The sequence below is a fragment of the Ascidia mentula genome, chromosome 2, assembly GCF_947561715.1.
Source record: "Ascidia mentula chromosome 2, kaAscMent1.1, whole genome shotgun sequence".
NCBI classification, from domain to species: domain Eukaryota; kingdom Metazoa; phylum Chordata; class Ascidiacea; order Phlebobranchia; family Ascidiidae; genus Ascidia; species Ascidia mentula.
Genome location: NC_138567.1, coordinates 16323494 through 16344640, shown reverse-complemented (window position 1 = coordinate 16344640; position 21147 = coordinate 16323494). Strand labels below are relative to the sequence as shown.

Sequence of the window (21147 nt, the reverse complement as noted above, 5' to 3'; positions counted from 1 at the left end):
AAAAATGCACTTTTACACAAATTTAGACATTTTATTTGCGTGGATAAGAAAGTAATGGAGACGACTGCGTTCGTGATCAAATCTGTTTGCTCAATCTTCAGGATTCCTGACAATTTAATTTATTTCAACGACTTCCTTTTAGTGTGAATAAGGAGGTGCCTGTTTCGATTGCTTATAATGCTAAACAGTTTTGAACAAAATGTGCACTTGTATGGTTTCTCTCCAGTATGTGATCGTCTATGGGTTTTGACGTCAGACTTTGTTCTAAAAAATTTTTCGCAAATATCGCAACGAAAAGGCTTTTTTCCAGTATGAATTTGAAGATGAGCGCTTAGATTTCCTTTTTGAGTGAATACTTTTTCGCAAATCGTGCACTTATAAGGTTTTTCCCCAGTATGAGTTCGTCTGTGGATTTTGACTTCCGTAGAAGTTCTGAAACATTTTTCGCAAACATCGCACCGAAACGACTTCTCTCCAGTGTGAATTCGTTCATGCCTGCTTTGGTTGGCTGCAATGCTAAATTCTTTTGAACAAAATGTGCACTTGTATGGTTTCTCTCCAGTATGTGATCGTCTATGGGTTTTGACGTCAGACTTTGTTCTAAAAAATTTTTCGCAAATATCGCAACGAAAAGGCTTTTTTCCAGTATGAATTTGAAGATGAGCGCTTAGATTTCCTTTTTGAGTGAATACTTTTTCGCAAATTGTGCACTTATAAGGTTTTTCCCCAGTATGAGTTCGTCTGTGGATTTTGACTTCCGTAGAAGTTCTGAAACATTTTTCGCAAACATCGCACCGAAACGACTTCTCTCCAGTGTGAATTCGTTCATGCCTGTTTTGGTTGGCTGCAATGCTAAATTCTTTTGAACAAAATGTGCACTTGTATGGTTTCTCTCCAGTATGTAATCGTCTGTGGATTTTGACTTCCGTAGCAATTTTGAAACATTTTTCGCAAATTGTGCATTTGAAATGTTTTTTTCCTCCTTGTGTCCGTACTCTTTCGTCTTGATCACTTTTCATGACTAACTGTTTGGTGCAACAACTACACACAAACCCTGTATGAATATTTTGCTGCTTTTTTGGGTTCCTTTTTGGTTGATTGTTTTGTCTGTCTTTTTTGTTTCAGAAACCACAATAATATCTAAGTTTTTTAAAAGGTTGGTCGTCTTTTCTGTACAAAACTGCAATAACTATTGTTGTTTGAGCACAAAACAATATAACACGCAGTTAAATGTAGATTAATCTCACATATCTCGCAAATTGAAAATATTTATGGGTGGTTTTCAGAATTCTGTGTTGCCTCAGGAACCAAGTAAATTGTATTTTGTTCAACAAGTTAGTTACTTACAGCTGATGTCCTTTCGTTCACGCAGTTGAGTGAACTCTTTTCACACAGTTTGACGTTCTGTTTGCACACAATCGTTGCTGCTATGTTGGACAGGAAATTATCAATCGTGTCTGGTTATGTTGCGCAGTAATGCATGGAGAAATTCTAAACTGTTTTTTTCTTTATAATATTCTATTTCACTTGTAAGCGATGACAGTAAATTGTGTTTTCGTTGTTTTTTGTTGCTTTGCGCACAAACTTCATACAAACAAACAGGAAATAAAACAACTTTGAATAAAAGTCAAATTGTCATATTTATGAACTTGTGATTGATATATTGATTACAATTACACAAATTCAACTCAGTTTATCCGCAAAACTAAATTAAAAGTTCACTCGAAGGCTGTATGAATTCAATGTTTTTCGTGAGCGATGCCGGGAAAGTTATTTGTATGTATGCCAGAATACACCAATAATCAGGTATAGAATAAATTGTGATTGTGGGGAAGATCTCATATATTTCATTTTTTTGTTGTAGTTGAACGACATTGAAACGTCATTGAACTAAAAAGCAATTGCAATTTGTGACTCCACGATTTTGCATAGGTTGTTAAATAAACTTTGCTGGCCAGGAAATTGTTAATCCATCAGCACTCGAAAAGGCGAGCCCAATGTGTTACGCCATGAGTAAAACATTCACGTTTTTGAATTAAAAATTCCCTATTTGCCACTCATATACATTTCGTTAACATTGAAATAAACAATTGGTCGCGTTACCATGTAAATGTTTAACGTGGAAAGCGCTATTTAAATATGTTCAGATGTCTTTTTATCCGAATTAGATCAAAATTTATCTGCCCATGTAAAAGGTTTACGTTATCTATTACGTAATTATATTACTATCTATTACGTAGATTCTCAACCTGGGCAAAATAACAAATGCATTTTGCTCCAGTTTTAAGCGCAATGTAAGAAAACAACAAAGCGCAACCACATCATACTTTATCACATCATTAGATGAAATGTTGTCTTACGGCAGGATTGCTCGGTTCAAACCACAAATTTCACTTGGATTTTTCATTATTCTGTTAGAAAATTTTGGGTGTAGAGGATATATGAAAGTATTATTTCTTGAGGAACTTTACACAAAATTCTTCGTGAAATTCAAATCTGAAGTTCTTCTGATAAAAAACAACAAATACACACTTTTTTGTTGAAACAGATTGTATTTTGTGACGTTTCGCCTGTGCCAACGACTAGAATTCATCAGAGAATAAAACAAACACAGTAGAGAACCAAAAGGCAAGTAATTTAGCGACGTAAAAGTACAAAGGGGGCGACAGCTAAAACTGTGTATGTTTATGTGTGTATGTTTATGTGTGTGTATGTTTATGTGTGGTGTGCGAATTAGGTTAGTGTGGAACTTGTTTAGTTTTAAGACGTTGCGAATTTGTTTGCTTTCAACACTCCGAATATGTGGATCGCCAATATGTGTAATCGTTCTGTATATAAGATTCTGGCCACAGTGTGTTTTTGATGTTTCGGATGGTGTGAGGTGTATTGTAGGTAGCGGTTTGTGTGTGCAGGCTTGAAAAAATTGAGGAGGTGAGTTTCCCGTGTGGTTGTGCAGTGACATTTTCGTCCAAGAATGATAAATGCTGGTATTGTGGTGTTTCTCTAAAACTTAATTGTGGGTTCGAAATGGTTCGAAATGATTATGATACCCTGTGACCTCGTCTTTCGCTATGATGACGTACGTGTCATCGACATAGAGAGCATAGCAGTCCCAATGTTTTTTTTGTCTGCTGCCTTGGATATGTTGATGTCATTCTTTAAATTCTTGTAGCCTCCAATTCTTCCCATTCAAGGTGGAAATTTGGCTTTTTTTAAATTTAGAAATTTTGCTACGAACATAGTCGGTATCTGCTTGTTTATCTACGTCAAAGCGTTGAAGAGTTGCTTCAAAGGCACAGAGCAAATCATCAATGATGAAAAATTCAGTTTTAGTGCAATGTTTGTTTCGCTATTCAACATGTTGATATGCTGCCGCTGCTTATGTAAGGATGATACACAGCATTTGGATTAAACCATGTTATTCCTTCAATTCAGATTTGATGTTGGATGCTGCAGACTTTTCAAAAACAGTTATATCGTTAAAGATTTATTAATATGGTATAGGATATTAACTGGTGCAGTTGAAAAATTATGGGATCTAATGATGAAGATTATTGGATTAGTCCTAACAGAGGCAATGACAAATTTTTTTAGAAGAATGAAATAATATATTGTCAGGTGTTGTGCACACCGCGGTACACTTGAAATCGTGACGTGACATATCTGTGTGCGGCACGAACTGAAATCTATGAATGTTCCAGTACGAAACATGGTAAAAACAAGACAAAATGTATTAGAGCTAAATGCAAAATACATTGTGACACAAATATAGATATCTCATTTATGTGCATGAGAAAGTAATAGAGACGACTGCGTTCGTGATCAAATCTGTTTGTTCGATCTTCAGGATTCCTGAATAATTATATCATTTGAACGGCTTCTTTTTAGTGTGAATAAGTAGGTGCTTGTTTCGATTGCTTAAATTGCTGAACATTCTTGAACAAAATGTGCACTTGTATGGTTTCTCTTCAGTATGTGATCGTCTATGGATTTTGACCTCAAACTTTGTTGTGAAAGATTTTTCACAAATATCGCATCGAAAAGGCTTCTGTCCAGTATGAATTCGAACGTGTCTCTTTTGGTTGCTTAAATTGCTAAATCCTCTTGAACAAAATGTGCACTTGTATGGTTTCTCTCCAGTATGTGATCGTCCATGGGTTTTGACGTCAGACTCTGTTCTAAAATGTTTTTCGCAAATGTCGCACCGAAAAGGCTTCTCTCCAGTATGAATTCGAAGATGAGCGCTTAGATTTCCTTTTTCAGCGAATAGTTTTTTGCAAATCGTGCACTTGTAGGGTTTTTCTCCATTATGAGTTCGTCCATGGGTTTTGACGTCAGACTTTTTTCTAAAATGTTTTTCGCAAATATCGCACCGAAAAGGCTTCTCTCCAGAATGAATTCGAAGATGAGCGCTTAGATTTCCTTTTTGAGCAAATAGTTTTTCGCAAATCGTGCACTTGTAGAGTTTTTCTCCAGTATGAGTTCGTCTGTGGATTTTGACATCCGTAGAAGTTCTGAAACATTTTTCGCAAAATTTGCACCGAAAAGGCTTCTCTCCAGTATGAATTCGTACATGCCTATTTCGGTTGCCTGCATTGCTAAATCTATTTGAACAAAATGTGCACTTGTAGGGTTTCTCTCCAGTATGAGTTCGTCTGTGGATTTTGACATCCGTAGAAGTTCTGAAACATTTTTCGCAAAATTTGCACCGAAAAGGCTTCTCTCCAGTATGAATTCGAAGATGAGCGCTTAGATTTCCTTTTTCAGCGAATAGTTTTTTGCAAATCGTGCACTTGTAGGGTTTTTCTCCATTATGAGTTCGTCCATGGGTTTTGACGTCAGACTTTTTTCTAAAATGTTTTTCGCAAATATCGCACCGAAAAGGCTTCTCTCCAGAATGAATTCGAAGATGAGCGCTTAGATTTCCTTTTTGAGCAAATAGTTTTTCGCAAATCGTGCACTTGTAGAGTTTTTCTCCAGTATGAGTTCGTCTGTGGATTTTGACATCCGTAGAAGTTCTGAAACATTTTTCGCAAAATTTGCACCGAAAAGGCTTCTCTCCAGTATGAATTCGTACATGCCTATTTCGGTTGCCTGCATTGCTAAATCTATTTGAACAAAATGTGCACTTGTAGGGTTTCTCTCCAGTATGAGTTCGTCTGTGGCTTTTGACTTCCGTAGCAGTTCTGAAACATTTTTCGCAAATTGTGCATTTGAAATGTTTTTCTTCGCTTTGTGTCCGTAATCTTTCGTCTTGATCAATTTTCATGACCAACTGTTTGGCACAACAACTATACACAAACTCTGTATGAATATTCCACTGCTTTTTTGGGATCCTTTTTGGTTTATTGTTTTGTCTGTCTTTCTTGTTTCAGAAACCACAGTAGTATCTAAGTTTTTGGTTAGCTTGGTCGTCTTTTCTGTACAAAACTGTGATAACTGTTGTTGTTTGTACGCAAAACAATTTGTGTTACGTTTACACCACTTAATACTGCACTCCATCGTATAAGTCTTCATATACGAGACCACAGCGCTCAACAAACAGTCTGTTTTCACCACTACACGATTATTTCCCCCGCCAGCAACTCAACCAATCAGCGCATCACACATCTGAAACACAAGCGCGACTGCTCAAGCGTACAAAATAAAATGTAAAATAGTAAACAATATACAACAGAAATAAAATTGCATGGGCACCGACAAAGCCAAAAGGTCAACAAGTTGCGACAGGTAACATATGACGGTAGGTGGCTACCCGGCACTTTTTATGAGCAGTTCGCTATCTTTCTACAATCTAGCGTTACATCACACAATGATGGGACCTGTAATTCCGGTTTTAAGGAATGTTTACAATGCGACGTATCAAGTAAGCTTGTTTTTGTTAAATTTAGGGATGACTAGCCTAAGTATGTGTCCAAGATCAATCAGCATGAATATGACATAAACAAAACAAACATTTTGAAAAAATCTTAAAAGGTGATGTTATTTTGAAAATGATATACAATTTGCCTTCGCAACCTTTTTATAGCTGTAATAACATTAAGATATGAAGTGAACAACTGCATGTAAGTAAAATTTACAACAAAAACTCATTAAACAATTGGTATTTCCAGGCTCGCTCCGGCGTTTTACTGCCAGAAAACGTCCGGTTGCTTTTACTTTCACTTACAATGTCGATGATGATTGCCGGAGCTTTTCTTGGCAGGATCACATTGAGGCTGATGCTGAATTTCTTTTCAAGGAAACACTATCTTCAGTTATCCCATATTCTAAACATACTGGGTTGTCTAACCATTGCTCTCGCCGGTGGCTTTTCTGGATCGTATGAAGCCGTAATTATTGGAAGATTTGTAATTGGTTTCCCAATAGGAATTTATTAGAGTAGGTTCCTCTCATGGAAAAATTTTAACCACCCTCATTGCTCGGACAAGAAAGATTAAGTTTCTATTGTTTATTTCGATATAGTTTGCTCTATAAATCATTTCGATGTTAACAAATTTATTTTTGGTCTCGTTCCGTTAATGGTGGTTGAGATGAGCAGTAGAAGCAGTCAGGCAGTTTGGCAACGCACTGGTTCTATTGCCATATCGTTTGGACCGTTGTGTGGGCCTGTGTTAACCCACCCAAAGGTAAAAAAATGTGTTTTTTTTATAAACAACAAAACTCGTTTGTATGAATCTACATTTATCTTTGAAAAGGTTTTAGTTGTCTAGCAGCCATTCTTATTGCAATGAATATTGTTTGTGAGGCAATTCATAAAGTAAAGTAGTAAAGGTAAATTTTATTATTAATATGAATTCTGAAGCAAATAAAACACGTACTGTTACTGGTACCGATGATGAGATATAACTGTACAGACAGAAAAGTTATAGTATATCAATGGTCTGCAGCAAACAATAGACTAAATTACGAATCGCAGGTATAGTATTTGGTAGATAAGCATTTGTGGTTTACATTTTTGTTGAAGGTACTTGGAACCGAACTTCTTTGGCCCGTTGCCATTGCCTTTCCCTGCATCCCTTCAATCATGTACTTAATTGCAAGTTTTGGATTCCTGAAACTCCTTTATATCTTGTACGCGAAGCGAGAAACAATGATGCTCTAAAAGCCCTTCAAAATATGAGGACAACAAACAATGTCGGTGGAGTAAAATTAAATAATCAAATATCATCAACATGTTGATATATTTTATAGGCTCATCTTCAGCGGGAGTTAAACGAAATCAAGAAGAAGTCAACAAAAGTACGACAGTGGTTGGTGTTTAGAAAATGTTTTCAACAAAGCAATACAGGTGTCTTTATTAAACAAACACACGATATAAACAATATTGAAAATCCCCAAGTCATTTTTTTCTAGGAGACAACTCATTGCCGTGGCTGTGATATACGGCGATCTGGCGTTGACTGGAGTAAACCACCTACTTTTCTGCACGGATCAAATACTGCTAAGTGCAGGCATAGAACCGGAACATGTAACTTCTGCTAATGTCGGCGTTGTTGGAACACAATTGGTCTTTGTATTTTCTGGGGTACGTAGTTTCGGAACTAATTGCAAGCAAGTGCAATTATTTTACTTTTGCGTAAGATGCTTTTGAAACTTGTGTGACACCCGAGCCAATAGCACTATTGGTTGCCAAGCAGTTTAGTTTAGCTGTAGTACCTCCACTATGTCTCTGTTGTTCAATACATATAGTTGCGTGTATTCAACGGACCGTACCGCCACATAATGTAAGAATCTGTTCCTGACTAGCGTACCAGCTAGTCCAACAGTCACAAGCTGCACTGGTGTGACATTATATGTCAAATATTGCAGTGTACACACCGTTGTCTGTAGCTTAAGTTTTAAAATTGTACACATAGTAATATAGTAAAGCAAAATCTTGTCTCTATCAAAATAACTCACGTCTATGGTCAAGCTCCAAAACGTCGTGCCGTATATTGCTTTGATTTCAATTGCCATTTATCTTATAGGGTAAGACTCTGTCTCTGGTTTAGTTTCCGATTTTTATTTTGACCGGAACTTGTCTGTAGATTTTATGCTGGCATTCAGCTTACATCGTTGGTTTTATTGGGTGAACTGACCACAGAAATGTCCAGACCATTTGTTATCGCCTTCGGGTCAACTCTATTATGGGTCATGGCTTGGACCACCGGCTTTGTCCCGCCTTATTTAGAGGTATGAAAACAAACAAGTCACAAAAATCAAAGGGCAACACATTTCTGTTGACCAATCAATGACAAATCATTTTAGCGATAAAGGTTTAGAAACTTTGTTGTGAAAATTGTTGTATTTCTCATCCATCAAAATCAGAACCAATTGCATGTATTTCTCACAACTGCTGAATTTCATCGCATTACGTTGATGTGGATAATCAAACAGCTTGAATTTGCGTAAAAACTTTCACAGAACAACCTTTTGCAAAACAATAAATGCGCTTAGGGTAGAAAAATGCACATGTATGAAAGTTTGCTATCTTTGTCAGTGTTGAAACCTTCGCCAATCTATCGAATCATTGAGGTCTTGGTTGGCTAATCAGCAAACAAAATCCTCTCAAAAGTGCACCGAAGTGACATTACTTAGAAACATGTGGCCCTGCCCGCAGCTCAAAATAGAAACTTTATTGCTGCTTCAAGAACATGTACAAGTTATTGAAGTTTTTAATCGTATTTCGCGGATTATATCAAAAAAGTAGGTATCTTAATTCGTTTCCAAAGTAATTTCGATCACGTGGTCTTTCAGGTTGGTCTTGGAGCTTACGCGATGGTAATTTGGATTGGAGCATCAATTCTCTTTTTGCTGTTTCAGTTCTTTTACTTGCCAGATACAAAAGATAAAACTGTCGACCAAATTCAAGCTTATTTTAAAAAGTTGTGTTAGAAGAAGGGCCATGAAAGAAACGTATACAAATCCTCATCTTTTTTGTTGTTGTGTTGCATTTAGTCCCCTATACTTTCAGTTACAGTAAAATACATGCCATACGCAAATGATCAACCAGGACCTACAAGAAAAAATAATTTACCAAAGGAGATTTACCGATTTGAAACCACTTAATGCCCACATTTTGCTCTTTGTTGTGCGGTACCAATACACGTGGTATAATGTTTCGCTGCCATTTCCCAAAAAAATTACACTGATAAAAATTGTATGTCGGTTATTATTAAAGTGGCAAACGATGTAAAGTAGCCTTTATGTGAGGTTATGTGATTACCACCCACTTAAAAACTCAAAGGGTTTCGTCATTACTTAAACCAAAACACTATTTGTATGATGAGCGCTCACGTGTCAGTCCTGCTGAATTTACGATTTCGTACCTGGTATGTAGGTCTACGTGGCAAGTACCTTTTTCTTTTAACCTCTTGTCATCCGCATTGCCAAGGGAGCAAAGAATTTGGCACGAGCTTTCACAACATTTCCAAATAACTAAAACCAATTTGGTTAATTATATATTAAATTTCGCAAAGCAATCTGTGGACAGCTCAGATGGATTTTGCAATGAAAAAAATTTATTTCGCCTAAAAAAGCATCATCAGTTTCTCCAACTGCCAAAAAGGAAACACAGAAAGAAAAAGTTAAGCACCTACGCAAAAAATTCATCTGAGCTGTCCACAGATTGTTTTGCGAAATTTAATATATAATTATATCGATACGGGGAGCGATCGACAGCCTGCCAGGGGCCTTTGGTTTTAAATTGATCCAGGTTTCATTCATAATCACATTGTTGACCATTTTGGTTAGTGTTTTTATCTTAACGGAGTGAACCAATTCTTCTGACTTGCAGTGACGATAGTTCTCACCAAATAATCAAGGACATCGTCAAACCAAAAACTTCAAGAAAAATCAACATCATTTGCCATTGTCGTGCGATAAAAAAACATTCAAGTCTTGCAAGGAACTTTAGTCAGCTAACAAAAAAACTGGCAGATGCTGTCGCAGCTTCCAGCACTGTTTTCCACCGAGATATGGATAAGGTAACAACCTTATTTTCGTTGAACCAGAGCTCAGGGCCGGCGCGTCCATTAGTCGAACTAGGCAACCGACTAGGCTGCACATCCTTAAGGGGGTAGGCTTACATCACTTCGTAAAAAACGCCCGAACCATATACTGAAAATTACACATCGGTATAACCTTGCCGATTTGTTCGATAAACCCATGCTGTTTGCCACAGCAATTTAAGAAACAGTAATTTTTGTTGCAGAAAGTAGTTTAACAGCCCGAAAAAAATGAAACAAACGTAGTGGGCTCAGAGCAGTAGGAAACAGCTTCACTGCACGAATACTATTATTACGCTGTTGAAAAAAAACAACAACAAATCGCAGTGAAACAAAACAACCTACTTTAATACGAAAGAAGGAACATGAACCGCCAAGTGGTTGTTCAAACAACCCCAATATGCTTTCACATACCTACATTGCTTAAGAATTAAATACGAAAGATAGGCAAGCAAGAAATATTGGCGTTTAACTGCAATTCAGCACGTTGTAAGGCTGGTCAAAAGTATCACCTATAATGGAAACATATATGAAGGATGGTGGATTGTATGCATGGTGAAGAAACACCTCGAAGATACTTGCTGGGAATTCTATGGGTTTCAATCCCAGAATGGTTAAATGAAAGATGATGAAGGCAGGTTGGGCAAACCACGTTTCATCAACCGGATACAAAAACTTTCAGCTTCGTGCCTGTGTTGAATTAAACTGCCTTAAAAATAACTGCTTGTCATATTGTTGTTGGAATAGAGTTTGTTACGTTTTTGAGCGTCACAGTGAAAAACCTACCGAAGTTTTCTGTGCTTTAATATATCAACCTGTAAAACAAAAATAGGAATAAAATCTCATCAGTCAATATACAACCATTTGAGTTTGAACACTTTCGTAATTATGGAGCAATATGATTGCATGAAAAACAAAAAATAATTGGTTAATCAGGCAATTTGTATTATAGACATCAATTTGTATCGCAACGGAGTGCCAATGCCAGAAAAAGTCCGGTTCAATAATGCTTGTCTGTGCCTTTTTATGTGGATTCACATTGAAGCTGATGCTCAATTTCTTTTCAAGAAAACACTTCAATTATCGCATATTATAAACATACTGAGTTGTCTAACCATTGCCCTCGCCGGTGGCTTGTCCGGATCCTGTACAAGCACAAACCCTGTATAAAAATGTACATTTAAACCATGTTCCTACTGCGAAAAATGCTGACAACTTATAAAAAATACATACAACATACCTTTGGCTAAAACAAATACACTTTAGGCATTAACTTATCTGCAATTCCTTGTCACCGCTTGCTTCTACTTGGCTGGTCAGCTAAGTTTGAAGCTTCGCCAGCACAACTGAACTTTTTTTACTGGAAATTCAATTGCTTCATTTGTGTGACATCCTATTTTGCCCCTAAGTGCTCTAAAATGAATCAAAACACAGTAGAACAACATCTTGCTCGGTTACACTGCACATCGCAAATTGAAACTTAATCCGCCATTTGATCCAAATTCGACAGAGACTGATCAAGTTTTGGCTCAAATTACCAGACCAGATTACCGCGTCATGTAAAGTGATACCTTTATAGTGACCTGCAAACAGAGATACTGCTGCATTCTATATTACGTAGATGACGAATTGATTTCACGTAACACTGTTCCTAACAGATTATACATTTCCTGCTAAGGGGATAACATTTAACATCTACACCAGTATAGCAAAACTTTAAATCTACAAACACCAAGATATCACAAGTAAAACAAAACTTCATAATTTCTGTCATAAAAGCCTACAAAACACTAGGGGAACTACTCCGAACAATATCTTGCACGTGACTTCAATATTTGTGAGTTAAAGCATTGAAGCTGGCACTCGTTACAATAAGAGTGTGGTTTTTAAAAAACATTTCGTCCTTAAACTAAATTAATTTACAGCGGGTTAATCTGTTCAAAAACTTGGATCCCAACAAGTTATCCAACGGTGACGATGACAGATTTTTCAGAAGAATGAAATAATATATTGTCTTGTGCATACCGCGGTACACTTAAAATCGTGCCCTGACGTATCAGTGAGCGACACGAACTGAAGTCTATGAATGTTTCAGTACGTAACATGGTGAAAACAAGACAAGAGTTCTTACAGCAACATTAAAACATACACTTTTACAGAATTTTACACAACTTATTTATGTAATGGAGACGACTGCATTGCTTCAAATTTGCTTGTTCGATCAATCTGTAGTATTCCCGACAATTAAATTTATTTCAACGACTTCTTCTTGTGTGAATAAGGAGGTGCTGGTTTCGATTGCTTATATTGCTGAACAGTTTTGAACAAAGTTTGCACTTGTATGGTTTCTCTCCAGTATGTGATCGTGCATGGATTTTGACCTCAAACTTTGATCTAAAATATTTTTCACAAATATCGCAACGAAAAGGTTTCTCTCCAGTATGAATTCGAACGTGTCTCTTTTGGTTGCTTACATTGCTAAATCCTCTTGAACAAATTGTGCACTTGTGTGGTTTCTCTTTAGTATGTGATCGTCCATGGGTTTTGACCTCAGCCTTCGTTCTGAAACATTTTTCGCAAAAATCGCAACGAAAAGGCTTCTCTTCAGCATGAGTTCGAACGTGTCTGTCTCGGCTGCCTGCACTGCTAAATCATCTTGAACAAATTGTGCACTTGTGTGGTTTCTCTCTAGTATGTGATCGTCCATGGGTTTTGACCTCAGACTTTGTTCTAAAACATTTTTCGCAAATATCGCAACGAAAAGGCTTTTTTCCAGTATGAATTTGAAGATGAACTCCTAGATGTCCTTTTTGAGTGAATAGTTTTTCGCAAATCGTGCACTTGTAGGGTTTTTCTCCAGTATGAGTTCGTCTGTGGATTTTGACATCCGTAGAAGTTCTGAAACATTTTTCGCAAACATCGCACCGAAACGACTTCTCTCCAGTGTGAATTCGTTCATGCCTCTTTCGGTTGGCTGCAATGCTAAATTCTCTTGAACAAATCGTGCACTTGTAAGGTTTCTCTCCAGTATGTGATCGTACGTGTGCGTTTCGACTCCCAATTTGACTGAACAATTTTTCGCAAAATGTGCACTTGTATGGTTTCTCTCCAGTATGTAAACGTCTGTGGATTTTGACTTCCGTAGCAGTTTTAAAACATTTTTTGCAAATTGTGCAATTGAAATGTTTTTCTCCTCTTTGTGTTCGTATTCTTTCGTCTTGATCACTTTTCATGACTAACTGTTTGGCGCAACAACTACACACAAATCCTGTATGAATATTCTGCTGCTTTTTTGGGGTTCCTTTTTAGTTTATTGTTTTGTCTGTCTTTCTTGTTTCAAAAGCTGCAGACAGATGGCCACTGTTTCGACCTAAAAGATCTCATCAGTGCAGCTGGTGTGACTATCAGACGACTTTGTGTCTGATTATGTTGCGCAGTAATGCATGCACAAATACTAAACTGTTTTTTTGCTTTTTAATGTTTTTTCTGAAATGTCATTTTGTGATAATAATTTATATTTGCACTTTACTCAATGTCAACATACCACAAACTATCAGCAAATGTGTGCAACTTATTACGGTTGGGTATGCAAGGCATAATATAATAATGACCTACCTCTGACTCGAATAGCAATGTCCATAGAATTTTACATTTCGTTTATTTAAGCTATGACAGTAATTTGCTTCTTCGTTGTTTTTTGTTGCTTTGCGCAAAAACTTAATGAAAGTATCATATTTAATACCTTGTGATTGATATGTTGATTACACTTACACAAATTCAACTCAGTTTATTCGCAAAACTAAATTAAAAGTACAAATATAAAGGGCCTGCGCTGTGCGGCGATTGTGCCTTGCTATGCGAAATGTATCACTTCTGCGTTGTCTGGTTACGGTGGTGGAGATCTCCTACGTATGTGAAGATCGCCAGGCAAGTTGTGCGCTTGCGCACCAGTGTACCTTGGCCACAATATACCACGTAAAATAACTTAGCTTTCGTAGCTTAATTGGTAGAGCGTTTGGCCTGATTTGCCCAGGGTCTTGAGTTTAACCCTCTCCGTGGCTTGATTTTTTAGATCTCGCTTCTATTTGTCGGGAAAAGTGACTGATCCAGCATTGGCTGCAATGCCTTGGCCTGTGAACCTTTTGAAGTAAAAAGCTATTACAAGATGTGACGTCACTCTTTTGCATGGGTTGTTCTGTAAACTGTCCTGGCCAGGAAATTTTTAATCCATCAGAACTCGTGATCCCAATGTGTTACGCAATAAAAAAAACAGAGACCAACAGTGTTTCGTTGAAAAGTTCTTATTTGCCTCTCATATATATTTCGTTAAAAGTGAAACAAAATAATTGGTTGCGTTACCATGTGAAGTTCAACGTATTGAAACGTCAAATTGAGTGTATTTTGGTCAGTTGTTTTTGGAATGTCTACAAAATAGTGTCCAATAATTTAGAATATAAGTAATTATAATTTGGATAAGGTTTGTGACATACGTATTTTACATGTGGCTCCATGATATGCTGTTACTGGGTTGTAAAAGTAAAAAGGTCAAATTTTATCGAAACGCGCAAGGTTTCGAAGGTTTCGGATTATTACTTCGACAATTTTTATCGAAAGGTTTCGAAATAGTAAAAAAGTTCAGCTTGCTCGACATTATCATTATATGCTGTGGGTATTTAAAATTTATTGTGTGGTTGCAGTAAGTTTGCATCTATATTTTATACAATTTGGACCTTCTGGATTTTCCGAATTAAGGCCATAAAGTTCAAAGGCTACGCAGGCAAGGCAGAGCGTTAGGTCCTGCCTTGCTATGCCAAAGCATGGTATCACGTCTGCGTTGTCTGATTACGGTGGTGGAGATCCTCTACGTATGTGAAGGTCGCCTGAGTTGTGCGCTCGCGCATCAGTGTACCTTGGCCACAATATACCCCGTGAAGCCACTGAGCTCCTGTAGCTCATTTGGCAGAGCGTTGGGCCTGGTTAGCCCAGGGTCGTGAGTTCAAACCTCACTGGGAGATTGATTTTTCAGATCTCGCTCCGACTTGTCGGGAAAAGTGAATAATCCAGCTTGACTGCAATGCCTTGGCTGCGAAGACTGTGAACCTGAACTTGTAAATTTCCTTTGGAAATAATACTTGCATATATCCTCTACAAATAAAAGTTTCTAGCATAATAATGCTGCTAGTCATTTGGACGATCTGTAATTTTATTTGACATTCATAAGATTGTGTTTACCTGAACTTGAAGCATATATAAACTTTCCTTGACTCGAAAACGCATTTAGTTAAAAACAAAGTTAATAAGGTCATTATGTTTCACTACTGACTTGTACGTCACGTAAACTGGCTTACAGCGTGGCATGTGATACAGCAGTTTCGTCTAAGAGAGAAATGGAAAAAAAGCTAAAAAAAAACAGAAAGAAAATTAACTTCAAAAGCAGGGCACAACAACAAAATAACTGTTTTTCTCTGAAAGAAATTTGAAACCTCACTAAAATTTCATATTTTTCATAAAATATCCGTTTTGATGATAACTATTTTGTTTCGAGGATTTGCTCGAATCTTGTAAAAATAAACGATCATGTAACGGCAAAAGCACAAACTTGTTTATGAACACAGGATATCATTTTAAAACCAGATTATTTTTGTACAGAATGCGTCCATTTCAAATGAAGTGTGTCATTCTAATTTTTATTTTGCAAAACGTTGATGATACTAACATGCCTAAATAAAAAAGTTAAAGAGACAATTGTTGAATATTTTGCCGAAAAATCCTGCACGGTCGGTTATTAATGCTGATAAGGTGTAAACTGTTTTCTGTTTTAGGAAGTGAATTTAACATTAGAAATTGCTTTCGCTCGGTGATACTTGGGTTTGAGGATAAAACCGTTAAAGTGTCCAATGATAAGCGAAATATGATAAAATATACGTCTTGCCTAAAGGTTTTTGTCCCAAAAGGCACCCTAGCTGGCCTCATACTTCTAATAATAGATGAATATTTGCGACTATTTATTTTCTCATGATCGGTTTGTAATGGAACATGGAAATTCAGAAGATATATTTCTTCCAATTCACTGCAATTTTATACTCCATGCAGTATTTATTTATTTACATCAGGATCAGCAGTTAATTCCCATAATCTGGGCATTTTCCTTGGGTGAAAAACAAGTCATCCACTGCTATATCTCCCATGAAGTTGTTTCCACGGATACCAACAAGCTTGATCTAAAACAAAAGTGCTTGGATCATTTTAAGTAAAAAATAGATAAATGTAAAGTATTATTATATTGATACCCAAATTGCTCATCAACTCCAAGGGAGTAGGCGTCAGGACGTTGTATTTAAATTAGTTTTCCAAATTACTTGACTTCTTTAACACGGTGTGTTACATTCCCCCTATTTTGGTAAGAATGCAACATATTTTTCTGGGCGTCCCAAGACATGCATTTTTTCGTCTCCCACATTATTTCATTTACAGACAGTGAATATGCAGAAGACACTCGTGTACCTTCACAGGTTCGGCCGATTTCACTTGAACGTAATAACGTTTCCACATTGTATTTTGTTTGACAATTTCCAACTTTTTCTCTTTATTAACGAACACACGGAATATGTGATGGGGCATCCTCATGTTATTCACATTGTGTTGTTGCAGAAAGTGAAAACAAAAACATCCGACTAAATCTCTGAAAGTTTCCAGAACAAACCGGACTCCAGGTGGCATAAATGACGTCTCAGTGTAAAGGTAATACCTTCCTAAACATTTCGGACAAAGTTTTTGTAATGTTTAAATATTCGAAAGATTTTTGGTTGAAAATGATGTTGAGGGTTTATTTTAAACTAACGAAAATCTGTCAGCAATATATTTTTATGGTAATTCAACAGAATATGTTCGCCTGATACAACTACAGAATAAGTATTTCTGCGTTTGGTAAACTCCAATCTTTTAGATATAATCTCGAAAAACGCTTCCAGTCCCATGCAACTGAATTAGCAGCTCATATACTTGAGAAAATAGTTTAAAAAAAGTCACGAAATTATGTGAAACTAATTTCCTTTTTTATTGTAAATTAGGTTACCATGTCCAGGGTTGGATCCAGTGTTAAAGGATGGGGTTCTGCCAGACCTCCTCATCCAGTTTCTAGCTCCGTTGTTTTTCCAATTTCCCAAATTGTGTGTTTCAAGGCTAGTGTTGTAAGCTGGAAAATTACAAATGCAAACGATATTTTAGGGTCATAATTACCTGAAAAATGCAATCAGTTCGTTGCATGCAAAAAGTATTGTTGTGTAGCCGATACCAGCTCTCAAACACTCGTTGCTATAGCTCGCCACTTTATTCAACTGCGCCTCGACCGATCTTAATTATCGGCGAGGCACACACCGACATGCATCACCAGACACACGGACACACGTGACTACAAACACAAAATGAAGAACAAAATCGCTACAATGCCCCCCTCCAACTAACATAATTTCCCCCTCGAAATGAAACGTGGTACACTTTACACACATAGTCACACTACAACACATAGTCACGCAAATACGCAGGTAAACGTCGCACACGTCCGCGGAGGGACGTTCCACCGTCCTCAAGGGGAGGAATGTCTATGTCGGATGTTACAGTATTTTCATCGGAGTCGTAGTGCGATTCCTCCTCCTCAGGTTGTAGCCAGTTATTAGGCATGGTTTCTGCCTCGAATCTCCTTAACTGGTCAGTGTGTACTACCTTTGGTGGATGATCCGAAGATTTCTGGATTTTGTACAAACTTTTGGATAACTTCCGTATCACAAGGAATGGTCCTGTCCACCCTCTTCCGAGTTTCTGCTTCCCAAGCAGTGGATAGTAATACCACACAAACTGGCCAACGTTAAATTCTTGTGGTAGAACTGATTTGTCATATGTCTTCTTCTGTCTTTCACTGAATCGCTTTAGTTCCCTCCTGGTCAACGCGTACGCGTTTCGTATTGCCTGGCGCATGTCTTCCACATACTGACACCGACATTCTGTATCATGGTGATTCGGAGGAAGTCCCCACATCAGATCCAGAGGAACATTTACTTCCCGTCCGAGCATAAGTCTGTTAGGGGTGTATTTGGTGGACTCGTGGACTGATGATCTGTAAGCCATCATTACGAAAGGAAGCTCAATATCCCAATCATTATGGTTATCATTTACATAAGACGAAAGCATTTGCAATAAAGTTCGATTGAATCTTTCTACAAGACCTGATGCTTAATACTGCTCTTCTGGCAAACTTTATTGTATTTACGTTTCTCGACGCTTTTTCGTTGTTTCACTTCTTCTTTCTTTTGTAGCGTTTTTGTTTATGTGCCTCAAATTGTCCACTGTGGTAGACTTAGATACTTCCTCCTGATGAAGGCTGTTGCATAATAGCCGAAACGTCGAGAAACGTAAATACAATAAAGTTTGCCAGAAGAGCAGTATTAAGCAATAAATATGCCTGGCAGCATCAGTAACAATTTACAAGACCTGATGATTGCGGATGATAAGGGGTCGATCGTGTCTTGTTGATGTCCAACAAGCGGCAAACTTCTGCAAAAAGAATGCTCTCGAAATCACGGCCTTGATGCAAGGAAACGGGAATTCCAAAAAAAATTCTCCCGTTTCCAAGAAAAAAGAAAAAAAAAGAGTAAAAATCTCCTTAACCACAGTTTCGGCGACCAACTCAGCTCGTTGGTTTGGCAAAGGAAAGCATTCTGTCCATTTTGTAAAGTAATCAGACACGACAAGTATGTGCTTGTTACCGAGATCAGTGATAGGAAGCGGGCCTAAAAAATCAATCCCGATCCGTTGCATCGGAAAATGGCTTCTCTCCTGGACAAGTTGGGCGCGGTGACGTCCATGTGTTGGCTTCCGTTTAGCACAAGTAACGCACCACCTGCACCAATGCTTTATATCCCCAAGCATTCCAGGCCAAAAAAATCGCCGTCGAATTCTTTCCGAAGTTTTGGCAATACCTATGTGGCCTGCCGTCCGGAAGGTGTGTAACTGGTAAAAAATGTTCCTCCTTACGCTGTGGGGCGCTACTACCAATGGAAATTCACCTTCATCGGTGTGCCATATTCGGTAAAGCACTCCGTGGTTAACCTCTAAGTGATCCCACTGAGAATAATACTTCTCACTACCAGTCTCTTCAAGGAAATTTGATAGCGGAGGTTTAAAGGTCGTTGTTGCCGCGAGTCGCCTTGGTTCCAATCAATCGTCCCATAACTTCTACGTTGAAGCGGAGTCAGGTTGCAATTCCACTCTCGGTGCCCAAACTGCCCGCAGCAGTTGCATGGCGTTGCTGTCTGGCGCTGATGAGATCCATGATTGCTGTAGGCTTCTAAAGAACTCAGCAAATCCACCGCTTCCTGGAGACTCTTTGGGTTTTTAACAAGCAAACTGCTTTGTAAATGGAGCTTATCGCAACCAGTGATAAATCGTTGAACTAAAAGTTCTTCTACACAGGTATCTGGCAGTTGTGGATGACCCTCTTTTTGTAAATGTCTTAGTCGATTGCCAAATTCACGATAAGATTCATCAGGTTTTCTCACTGCCGTGTGAAACATGCTTCTCGCTCGTGGCGCATTTGAATGTGTGAAATGATTGTTCAAAGCCATACAAAGATCCTCATAGCACCGCATTTTCTCTGTGGGTATTAAGTCTTGTATTAAGAGAGTTGGGCCTCGTAAACAAGCAGAGAGATGAATTCCCTTTTGTTGATTGTTCCAATTATTGACCACAGATACGTTTTCGAAATATAGTTTAAACTCCTGCCAATTCATCCCAGAACCGCCGGAAAAGAACTCAGTCACGTTAATATAAGCTCTTGGAAGACTGTTTTGCTTTGATAACCTCTCTTCTAAGTCCGAAACTCGAGCTTGCAATTCCTCGCCTGTTTTGCGGAGAAATCGATTCTCCATTTCTACAGAAAGCATTTCCTTTTCCAAGGCACACAGTCTCACATCCATATCAGAAAATTCCAGAGGGTCCTGGCGTGCTCGCCAATGTAGCCGATACCAGCTCTCAAACACTCGTTGCTATAGCTCGCCACTTTATTCAACTGCGCCTCGACCGATCTTAATTATCGGCGAGGCACACACCGACATGCATCACCAGACACACGGACACACGTGACTACAAACACAAAATGAAGCACAAAATCGCTACAGTTGCATGCATTAGAGCTAAGTTGCAATTTACAGATTTTAATTTCATTGTACATTTTAAAGCCATGTTCCTACTGCAAAAAATACAGGAAAGTTACAAAAAATGACTTGATGAAGATTGTATTTTGTATTAATCCTAATAAGTTGCTGAGCAAAACTTTTAAGTCAATCTTTCAGACAGCTCTTTTAAAGATGTTTTATTATTAGCAGAAAAATATATTTCGCCCTGAAAACGGCATCATCAGTTTCTGCGAAGAGTACAAGCAATGTAAAATAACTAAGTACAAGCGAAGGTCTGCCACACAAGGGAAAGTACCTTAATTAAAATTTAAAAAAATAAAAAAAGCAAATAAAAAACCTGGATATGCAAGAAAAGTACTGATAACTGACTGCCAATAAAATTCCAACAAAAAATGTATCGCACAAAACCTGACAAAACTCGCGAGCAAGGCCAATATCTGAATGTACACGTCACACGATGCGCGACGCCAAGAAAGCAACAAACCGTAAAGAAGAAAAAAAATACCACAAAGAAGGGAACACGAGGTTCGAACTTTTGAGCCTTTAGGCAAACAATCATTGTATGTTGGTAGTGCCGCCGCACAACCGTGACGTCATAAAACGCTACAGCAAAACAACAAAAACAATCGAAAACAAACAAGGCACATTGCAAATATACTATTTGCATGCAGGTGTGATCATACTCTGCACGTTGATCTGTGCCTGTGTCCTGTGCAACCACATATCCTCATATATATCCAAATTCTCCGCAGACGGTTTGTGAACGAATGTCACACCGTAACAGCGTGATAATGAGGGTTTCTGGTGGAAAAGATGAGTATGCTTTGTTTTGAAGTGGTTGCCTAATGCTGTGGCGTCATTATCCGGTAGGCACTGAAACTTATTCCACGTGGATCAGTGTTGGCTATTAGCCAGTCAGTGTTGCCAGGTTAAATTTTCTACAACCGCCCAACGCCTAGTCAAGACTA

At 37.9% G+C, this 21147-nt stretch overlaps 3 protein-coding genes across 14 annotated transcripts in view; 1 reads left to right on the top strand and 2 right to left on the bottom strand.

Moving 5' to 3' along the window:
- LOC145890428 (NACHT, LRR and PYD domains-containing protein 12-like) overlaps nucleotides 1-21147 on the top strand; it is a 481386-nt gene that overhangs the window by 228357 nt on the left and 231882 nt on the right. The gene's annotated exons all lie outside the window — the stretch shown is intronic.
- On the bottom strand, nucleotides 120-3189 carry LOC145888955 (uncharacterized). The gene is made up of 2 exons (XM_082979824.1): nucleotides 3084-3189; nucleotides 120-859 (listed from the first exon to the last, which is right to left on the bottom strand). Exons 1-2 carry the CDS (start codon nucleotides 3187-3189, stop codon nucleotides 120-122), a joined length of 846 nt encoding a protein of 281 aa, XP_082835950.1.
- Nucleotides 3866-12696, bottom strand: LOC145888954 (uncharacterized). The gene is made up of 3 exons (XM_082979823.1): nucleotides 12464-12696; nucleotides 4710-4991; nucleotides 3866-4514 (listed from the first exon to the last, which is right to left on the bottom strand). Exons 1-3 carry the CDS (start codon nucleotides 12694-12696, stop codon nucleotides 3866-3868), a joined length of 1164 nt encoding a protein of 387 aa, XP_082835949.1.